This window comes from Vigna unguiculata, chromosome 11, assembly GCF_004118075.2.
Source record: "Vigna unguiculata cultivar IT97K-499-35 chromosome 11, ASM411807v1, whole genome shotgun sequence".
In the NCBI taxonomy this organism is placed as follows: Eukaryota; Viridiplantae; Streptophyta; class Magnoliopsida; order Fabales; family Fabaceae; genus Vigna; species Vigna unguiculata.
Window position 1 is genome coordinate 21,000,375 of NC_040289.1, and position 10,743 is coordinate 21,011,117.

The following is a 10,743-nucleotide window of genomic DNA, read 5'->3' on the forward strand; positions in this document are numbered from 1 at the left end:
ATAAAGACAAAGATTTAGGGGTCTTCCTTCTAGCCATGCTTCTTGTGGTCCTTCTAGAGAGGTCCTCTATGATTCTAGAAGGGTCATGGACTCATCAATATAACATTTCACTTGCTAATATTTACTTCAATTGTTATATCTTGAAGGCAAATGATTTTTATTGTCCAAAGTGATGTTTAATATTTCTAAAAATAAATTATTAATAATTGACATATTTTTTCTTTTTTGACAGATCTTTATTCTTTAACCATCCCTGTCTAACAATCCAAGATGTATATGCAAACAACATGGAGTTTCAAGCTGACTGCTACACCAAATATAGATCACATATAATTAATAAAAGACCAATATGATTTTAGTTTATACAGACATCTTTTTAACTAATAAAGTTTCAATGTGATCTTTCATTATCCCTCCTGCATTTGTATAGGTATCTTCATCTTTGTAAAACACGTCTGCCACACGTGTAAAGTTGACGGCACGCATAAGAAATTTCATTGGAACTTGAGTAGGAGCTAAGCATGCATCATTTATGTCCTTCCAAGCATTCTCAACTAGCTTGAGTAGTTCTTCAATGGCACGTTTCCTTGAGATTTTATGTTCCTTCATATAGCATTGGATGCTTGAAACAACATGTTGCCTCTCTTGTTCAATCTTCACAAACAAAAATAACAACAAAAAGAAAATCCAAACAAAATCATTATTTAACCGGTAATATATAGGATTTATTAATGATCTTAGCAAAATTATTATTCTAAATTTGTAAGAGTTTTTCAATTGCCAACTCTTAATATAAGATAAAGAAAATGTTTCTTCTTATAAACTCAAATTACTTATAAGCGGGTCATGCACAACCTAGTTGAGAAAGTACGTATAATTCTATTATTGTTATTTCTTCTCGACATATTTTCTAAAATTAGGTGTATTCATCAATATTTCAATAGAAAACTTTATTACATTCTCTTTTTAGTTAAATTGATAGAAATTAATTAGTGTGTAGAGTGCACCTCATCTCCAACAATGTCATCCGTGATCCTAAACATAAGTGTACAAGCTGCAATAATGATTGGTTCATTCGTTGCCCATATAAGGATCTCCTCTGTTATATCTTCCATGCCTAGGAAAGATGAGGTAATCAACATAGGGTAACCACTAGACAATATTCTTACTTGCATGTACTCTTCCAGTGTTGGAATGTGGTTTGAATGACACCATGTCGCTTCAGCCATCTGAGCATGGACTAGTCTTTTGATCTAGCACAAAGGTACAAATATATAATATTGCAAAATATATTTCTCAATTTTCACTAACATAAGAAAAAGATGGTCACACTCTTGTGTACCACAAATTATACAGGTTTTGGAATATGAAAATTTTAAAGATACACCTTTTAATCATTCTACATCTATCTAATTATAATATAATATTAATAGTTTAATTATTCAACTCGATCGATTCATTTAAATTTATTTTATATTTTAACATAAAAATGTTTTTTTCTGTGTTAAATAGTAAAAAGTAAAATTGTGACGTTTATATATCGTCACACATTAAATAATACAATTTTTTATTTTTCTAATGAAAGAAAAAAAATATGGCAAGTGAGACGTGTATATAGAATACGATTGAATTAGTAACGAATAATAATTTATGTAATTTAGTTACAAAAATAATAATAAAGTTTTCGATCATAAAAAAATGTCACTAAATCGGTTATTATATTATAAATATTATATTTCGTTTTATATTTTGTTATTTATATTTTCTTTTTTCACCTTATTCTTTTTCTTCCCAAAAATTTCACTCAAATTAAATATTTTTGTCCCAACAATAACCTTCTCTTCATCACAGTCCATTTGTTGAGAGGGGTATTATAGAAACCCTAACAACTCCCACCACTGCTCCGGTCTTCCTCCTCCCTTCCACCAAATCCCTCAAAAATCCCCTTACCACCCTGCCTTGTTCCTCCTCAACCTTATGATTTCTTACTTACATCCTCAATGCTTTCAGCCTTAAGCATGTCGCCTTCTTTGCCATGTGGTTCTTCGTCATCTTCGCCAACCTGGCATTCTTCCTCTTCGTCTCATCCTCACTCCTCGTTGCCTTCAACTCCTTGTGTGGTTTTCCAACTAGGTTGACGATACTTTTCTAAAATTTGGAACCCCGTGTTCCATGGTTTCGAAGAAATCTTTGACGGAGGCTGATTGTTCTCAGATTGAGGGGAAAAAACAGGGGAATGTTCCTTTGACTGGGGGACTATGCAAGAATCTAGGAAAGGGTCATTTGCCATCGCGTTGGAGTCTTCGAAATGGCATCGTGATTTGTTGTTACAGTAATATGATTTGATTCAGCAGGTTATTTTGCATTGTAAAAGGCCTATCACAAATCCATCATATTTTCACAACCATATTAGACTGTTAATTCTTCAAAGGTCAATACTTCTACAAATAAAAAATTTTCTTCACTTAAATACAACTTACGGTGTTTCAGATTGTGTGACTCCTGCTTGCAATCGGTTTAGTATATATTAGCTTTAGCACATTGGGTTCTCTGTTATGAATAAAAAATGTCTGCATAAATCTACAGTTTTTACTATGATAATTTAATATCTAAAAACTAAAGGTGAGGAATGAATACAAGGTTCTAATTATTTTTTGCTATTTGTAATTATATAATTTTCTTTTTCATATTTTATTCCGTTTGAATACATATATAAAATTCAGCTTGGTGTCCTTTTAGCTAGGGAAATTTTACCTGAGACAAACTTCAGGACCCAAATAGAAGCTAACATTTATATGTTATAGATTCTTATAAAAAAAATTCTAATTTATAAAAGTGCCATTTGGAAGGTTCACTTTGATTTGTTTGGTGTGTTGAACTTAATAAGAACTTCCTCTCTTTTTTTGTGAGTTTTTATCCTTTATCTTACTCTGTGCTTTAAACATTTGAGAGAGTAAATCATTCATGCTTTTGTGCGAAAGAAGATTTTAATTTCCTACAGTTATGATAGTTTTCTTATTTAGTATAAATGAACAAATTTACTAAAACAATTTTGTTGCATTGGCTCAATTTGGGGAACTTTGATGGAGAAGATGGAATTTCAACATCAACTACTAATTGAAATTTTATTCTTCTTAATTGTATCTTGTGATTATTGTATTGTTGACATTGAATTAATTATATAATAATCTTATCATATCTTTATGATTGTATTATTATAAAGTATTTATGTAAAACTAGTGTAATTATGATGAAATTATCTTATTTTGAATATATATATATATATATATATATATATATATATATATATATATATATATATATATATATATAAATAGATATATAGATAGATATATAATTATATTGATTAGCCTATATTATTTAAGAAAAAAATAAATTGAAAATTAAAAAAAAAAACATTAGTGACAAGATCAAAATTTTAAAATTGGTCACTTATTTCATTCACAATTTAGTCATTAATTTCATTCACTGATTTGGTCATTGATTTCAGTCACAAATTCAGTCATTGATTTCGATCATTGATTTCAGTCACTAATTTCAATTGCAATTTCAGTTATTGATTTCAATCAATGATTTCAATCATAGATTCGGCCACTGATTAAGGTCACTAATTTGGTCACTATGGTTACTTGCTAACATAATAGTTATTGATTTTTCTAGCCACTAAATCGGTCACTATTTCTATCTGACCGATTTTAGTCATTTAATGACTAAATTTTTGGTAAATATTTGTTGTTTTTATAGTAGTGTATATATCCTAAGTATCCCTAGATCAGACTAGTCTACTTAGCATAGGCACATTCAGGAAAAAACCATATATAAGCGGTACAAAAGTGTGTGCACTATTTAAGAGGTAGAATTGTTAATTCATTTATTACCATATTTATTGTATGTAATATATTACTGACTTGAGCGTCAACATATCTTCCATGCACTTTGTCAAAATCTCGACAGAAGAAGCAAAATTGTCTAAGATTGGAGTAAGGTTGTTAAAGGAGTATCTTGTAAGGTCATTCCAACATCAAAAAGAATATTTAGCAATAAAATATTGGATAGTGTTGACTAGGAACATGGTTAACATTAAGAAGCAATAAAATTTAGAGGTTCATAATAATCATACTATAGGGGACATGACATTGCTACTTGAACTACAACCTCAAATCTCTAAATTAAGAAAGAAAAATGAGGACACATTAATGCACTCAAGAAGGATAACATACTTATGAAGAAGAAATTGGAATAAGTGTGTCGAAAGGTCAAGAGGAGAGACAAAAGGGAGTCCCAACCACACACAACCATTTGAGATGTGTGGTTCGTGACATATCCCAAAAGTGGAAGCCGGAAGTATACAACACCGACCATACCTTGGTCAAAGTGGGAAGATCCTTTAAGCATCCCCTTTTTTTTACAATATAATGGAATATAATAAGATCACTCACCATTGATCGAAATGGTGGGAACACATATCCAAATGAGCATATAAATTTCTACACAACACAAGTTAATTTGTTTACAACAAATGATGCAATTTTTTAGCCCATCTTTCCAACATCCCTCAAAAGAGAAACTTTAAGTTCGTTTACTCGTTTTCCACCCTATTCAATAGACTGTTTTGAGACTTTAGTGTAGCGCTTTGCGACTCAATTTGCAACCAATCAGCCTCATCACTTGATGTTCATTGTATTGGTGAACATCAGGCAGGATAAATGAGAGTCATTACAAATGTTCATGGAATGTTGTGGTAAAGTGACTTTGAACATTCACTACCTTAACCCCAAGGTGGCACTACATCACGTGGTGATCATGTTACGGTCAAGACCATTTGGTGCAAGAAGCCAACAACTGATCTTAATTAACTGTAGAGAAGAATGGCCAAATTCATGCAACTCGAAGAGCTAAGGGAGTTCTAAAATGAGGCTAAGGTCAAGGTGCCTATACCAGATAAAAGAATTTGAAAAGGAGGGCGCTTCTCGACTAAGACCTCGACTAAAGGAGTCAAGGTCCCTTCGCTTAGCTTACTACACTCCTATACCAATATAACATGTATTCAAGAATAGGCTCTTAACTTTGACCTCTTGCCAGCATTGAGGAAGGTGCCCTCCCCACCAAAAAAAAAAATACCACCAAACATTCTAAGCATCATAGTTGGTGCCCTTAAACAAATTAACCTTAATCGATGTTAACGGGATTCCCACACCTTCATTCATTCTTCAATATCATTTTTAAGAAGTGAGATGCTCTCAGAATGGTTGTTACTATAAACGCCCATCGATATTTGGAAACATTTTTCCTTAATTCTAGGATCTACCAATTCATAACCATGGGGCATAGTCACATTATCCGCAACCCTTTCTATAGCAAACTAATGCTTACTATCATCACTACCCATATTGGACCTAAAAGACCTACTATTGGTAGATTCTGCCACTCTATTGGTTTCACCCAACCTCTCCAAAGATTCATTATAATAACCTTGAGAAGAAGATGAAGCCATACCTCGATAAAGAATGAGAGTATAGAAAGATCTCACCTCCAAAACAGAAAAATGGTCCCCACCACAACATTATCACCCTATTTATATGCAAATAAGTAAGCCCAAATGTCTACATGTGATCCTCCCCCAACCATTACATTTGTTAGATCTAAATGATTGAAAGGTATGACCTTTACACTAGCAAAGATAAATAAACATCATCTTAATCACATCTTTAACAACCACTTACCATATTTATTTTATGTCATGTGTTACTAGCTTGAGTGTCAGAGTGTCTTGTAGGCAATCTTCAACATCTCATTAAAAGAGGAGTAATTATTTCGAATTAGAAACAAGGATGTTGAAAGAGAATCTTGTAAGAACATTTCCGCTGTTAAAAGAACAATGGTCTATGTATTTGTTGGAGTCATATATGTTGTCAAATATTTTATGATTATATATATATATATATATATATATATATATATATATATATATATATATATATATATATATATATTGCCTAATAATAGTAGTTAATCCAAATCGTCGTTAAATATGGTAAATAATCTTTTTGGAAGAAAAAATAGTTTTTACACCTCAAAATATTTAAAGCAACTTCTTAGTATCCATTGAATAAATAAATAATAAGAAAAAAAAATCAATAAATTGTAATTTTACCTCTTTCTTGACATACTTAATAGAAAATACTTTTCTTTGCTTTCTCATCTCTTGCTCAATTTCTTCATATACATCCAAAATTGCCTTATAACATACTTGCATGTATTTTGGGAGATCAACCAAGCAACGAGTATCCCACCTGTCAGTTTTAAGAAAGTTATCTTTGATATATTGGTAGAATTAACCTAAAGATATACTCTTATATCATTTTGATGTGCCTAACCTGTCAATTGCAATGGTGAAAAGGTTAAGTTCTTCTATTGTTCCATAAGCATCATAGATGTCATCAATGATGGTACCTAAAGCGGCTAATTTTGCTGTTATCCATCTAGAATATTGTGGCTCAAAGTACACCCCCAATGCCCAAAAATAACATTCTACGATCCTATCTCGTGTAAAAGGTAAATTGGATGAGACATCTAGATCCTTAGCCCACCATCTGAATGAAAAAACAACATTAAGATTTTGAAAGACAAAAACAAAAAGAAAGAAACTTTAATTGATATATATATATATATATATATATATATATATATATATATTTATACATTGAAAGGTTAAGTGCTTAAGGAATATATTACTTGGTTAGATTGCTGACTTCTTTCAAATGTAGCTCCTGCAACTTGTTAAAATCTAATTTTGCAAATGTTAGCAATTTTTCGTCATGAGATGGATATTCTTCGTAGAAAGACATAAAATATGTTGCCTCCAACCTAGGCAAACCTCGACAAAGTGATTGTCTTAAGCTATGTTGCACTCGTGTCGTAAGGGAACAACTTAGTTGGGTGGTCATAAACTGAGTTAATTGTTCCAGACTAAAATTGTGTGCTTCTTCAAGTACATGTTCTCCATGACATCTTATTTGGGCTGCTTCATACAAGCATAGCATTCCTTCTATATCATTGGCTAAACTTTCCTTAAACTTTCCACTTTGGTCTTTGAATTTGAAAAACACACCTGTTTAACTTCTAATCATGTGTCAATTTCAAGGTATATATATATATATATATATATATATATATATATATATATATATATATATATATATATATATATATATATATATTTAGTTATACAAACTATTACAAGGATGTCTACCACGCAAATGACTTACATGTTAAAATCCAAATATTTGTATATCTTGGTTTTAGTCACCCTACAAAACCAATCTTAAAAGGGAAAATTGTTTTTATCAAATAATAATGTCTTGTATAATTTAAAAGAGAATAAACCCAATTTAGATAAATTATATTTCTAATAGGTTGGCAAGTTTTGATGACTAAAAAAATTGTAGTGACCCTAACATGTATGTATTTTGCAATTCATTGATTTGAGTATTCATTTTAAATATATAATTGGTGATGCTCAACAATCCAAAATAAGATAAAAAAAAAAGAGGCAAATTTTATCAGTATTAGCCTACCAATGTCATTTCGTGGTTACTTACTACTATGCAAAACCAATCTTAAAAGGGAAAATTGTTTTGATCAAATAATAATGTCTTGTATAATTTAAAAGAGAATAAACCCAATTTAGATAAATTATATTTGTGGTTGGTAAGTTTTGATGACTAAATAATTTGTAGTGACCCTATCAATCATGTATGTATGATGCAATTAATTGATTTGAGTATTCATTTTAAATATACAATTGGTGATGGTCAACTAACCAAAATAAGATCAAAAAGAGGCAAATTCTATCACTATTAGCCTACCAATGTCATTTCGTGGTTACTCACTACTTTAATATATTCATTGTAATTTTGTCTTTCTCTTATAGATATATTTAACTACATCCATATTTTAAGGAAGAAACCCATTATTTTATTTTTGTCTCCACCAAATCACACTTTTTCTATAGTTAAATTTGATGGATCTTTCTAAAGAGAATTCATCAGGAGAGACAAACCACCAATGAAATATGAGTTTAACCTACTTATAAGAGATTAATATCATTTCCAACCTAAAACCTTAAAACAATAAATTTATAAATTTTATTTCCATTTGAAGCTCAATTTTTTCACCTTTACTCAATGTGAGACTTAAATGTCATTCATTTAAATAAGACATACTTGCTTGACCCTTTTTATCAAAAATATTTTTTATACAAAGACCTATCTGAACCAATCACCAAGACTTAGATGGTTACCACTAATGACTATTTTGAGAAAAAATTAACAAGACTTAACATTAATGAGATATGAGCTCAATCCACATATAAAATATTATTATCCCCTCTAACCCAAAATCTTATAATTTATAATATGTTTTCTGTTTTTCTTTTTCTTTATTTAAGAAAATAGAGACATGCATCCTACTCTCGTTTGTTTCAAACCAACTTGAACTTGAATTTTATTCACATGTGAAAAAAAGGCTTCAATTTTTTTTCAAACAAAGTATTTAATTTTGTTTAGACTTTTTTATCCTATAGTTGACTCAACTACCTCATATGGAGAAACAAAGACATCCTGAAGTAGATAAAAAGTAAACTTAAACAAAAAAATTAATACCATCGTAGTGAGTTGAACAAGAAAGTATTATTCTTTGAAAAGTAAATTTGGTTAATGGTCATGAAAACATACTCGGAGAAATTCGGTATCCATGTTGTCTAAGCAGCCGAAAGAGTAGAGCCGTGTGGTAAAGATCATCATTGTTAGCTATGATATCATTGTCCTTTGTTGAAATCTCATAAATTCGACATAGAGCACTGTCAATTTCTTGCTCAAAATGGTAAGACACACCCAAACGTTGGACTGAATCAATGAAGTTTAATTTAAAAGAGAAATTGTTATCATCAATCGGTGAGACAAGCCTCTTCCTCACGTCCTCTTTTAGTAGTTTAGCTTGTTCAATACTGCTATCACTTTCCTGCAGGAAGTAGTAATGAAGAGGTCGTCATATGAAATGTTTTATCTACACAGATTAAATGTTAAATCATGCAAATGTAACATCTTAGCTAAAGAGATTGAAAAAGTAAATACAACGGAAGAAGGAACAAAGGAAAGAAAGTGATCGCCCCAAACAGAGGGATGAAAATTTGCAGTGGATCGAGTGAAGGGAGGTTTTTCACCACTAACAGAAGTTGGAAGTGATAAGCCACCGTTGGACATGGTTTGTTGGGGAGTATGCATACCATGTACGTAATGAAGTGCAAACACGCTTCTTAAATACTGTGTTTTTGTGCCTCTCATGTATCAGATATGAGACACACACTTATACATCACATATACATGAGGTTTTAAATTTAGAATATGTATTTTTGAGTCCATCACATAATTATGACATTATATAAATAAATAAAAAATCAATGTTTTTCAAAGCTTTCAAAAATATAAAATGTTCAATCATCTATTCATATCTTTGAAAAAGAATAATTTCACTCTACATGAAATTAGAAATTGAAAAAGAATATATAAACTTTATTCACCATTATATGAAAAAATATATTTAGCTAAACGTAAAGAAAAAACATTTGCCTTACATATGCCAAGAATAAAATATTGAGTGGAAAATGGTGAGAAAACACAATAAGCATAGAAGAAACGTGATGCTACAATAACCTAAAGGTGATAAGAGATCGTTATCCTTCTAGAAAAATTGATAAGAAAATAGTGGTGGCTAATGTGAAGGTTATAGATTTAACAAAATGTCGAAATTCAGTTTAAAATAAAAATCAAAAGATAAAACCAAGATGTTACAGAAATATATAAAAAAAAAATTAGATGTTAAAAATAAAATCTTATATTCTTAAAAAATGTTGAAAAAAGTTCATAAAGATATTGTCATCCCAACACCCATTCATTTAAGTTTGACAACAGCGATGAAAAACTTCATGGTACTTAATAAAATTAAGTTATTCTTCATTAATGTCCAATCAAGCACCACCACCAACTTATGCATACACAACACAAAAAACATATAAGAAACGTGATGCTACATTAGCATGTGTGGACGGACCAGAGAAAAACAAAGGTGATAAGAGGATCATTATCCTTCTTGCAAAATCGATAAGAAAATAGTGGTAGCTATAATGTGAAGGTTATAGTTTACAATATCAAAATATAGAAATTCAGTTTAGAATAAAAGTAAAAAATAAAACCAAGATGTTACAGAAATATAAAAGAAGAAATGTTCAAAATAGATTTTTTTTTTCTTTTGAGAAGTTGAAAAAAACAGCTCATAAAAATATTTTTCAAGAATAACTCTAAAAATGCGCAAAAAGACATATAATAAGGAGAAGGTGTTAAATTGAAAGGCAATGATGCTTAGAGATATATTTGGTACATTTGATCTTTATTTACTCGTCATAAATTCAAATAGGTTTATATTTTAATTTTTTAAACGCTTGATTAAAATTTGTTAATAAGGTTAATCTTTTTAATTGGAAGTTTAAACACGTTAACTTTATGTATATATATTTTTTCTAGATGCATAAGATATTCTTATCCATTATACTAATGTCAAACACTAAAAAAAGTTGTTTCACTGACCATCCATTTAGGTTTGCTAAACGGGCAAAAATTGATCACAAAATATTTAGCGACTGAAATAAAAGTAATGACGAAAATT

The 10,743-nt window shown here is 30.2% G+C and overlaps 1 protein-coding gene across 6 annotated transcripts; it reads right to left on the bottom strand.

Moving 5' to 3' along the window:
• Positions 1-308: 308 nt before the first annotated feature.
• Positions 309-9,380, bottom strand: LOC114170534 ((-)-germacrene D synthase-like). 6 transcript variants are annotated; one of them, XM_028056028.1, is made up of 7 exons: positions 9,156-9,380; positions 8,757-9,042; positions 6,757-7,132; positions 6,399-6,614; positions 6,176-6,314; positions 1,008-1,253; positions 309-654 (listed from the first exon to the last, which is right to left on the bottom strand). In XM_028056028.1, the coding sequence occupies exons 1-7, from the start codon at positions 9,363-9,365 to the stop codon at positions 361-363; spliced, it is 1,767 nt and encodes a 588-aa protein (XP_027911829.1). In that variant the 5' UTR covers positions 9,366-9,380; the 3' UTR covers positions 309-360. The 6 variants fall into 6 exon arrangements, with proteins under 6 accessions (XP_027911829.1, XP_027911832.1, XP_027911830.1 ...); XM_028056031.1 differs by having other exon boundaries at positions 9,245-9,349; XM_028056029.1 differs by having other exon boundaries at positions 6,757-7,111; positions 9,156-9,327.
• Between the last annotated feature and the right edge of the window lie 1,363 nt (positions 9,381-10,743).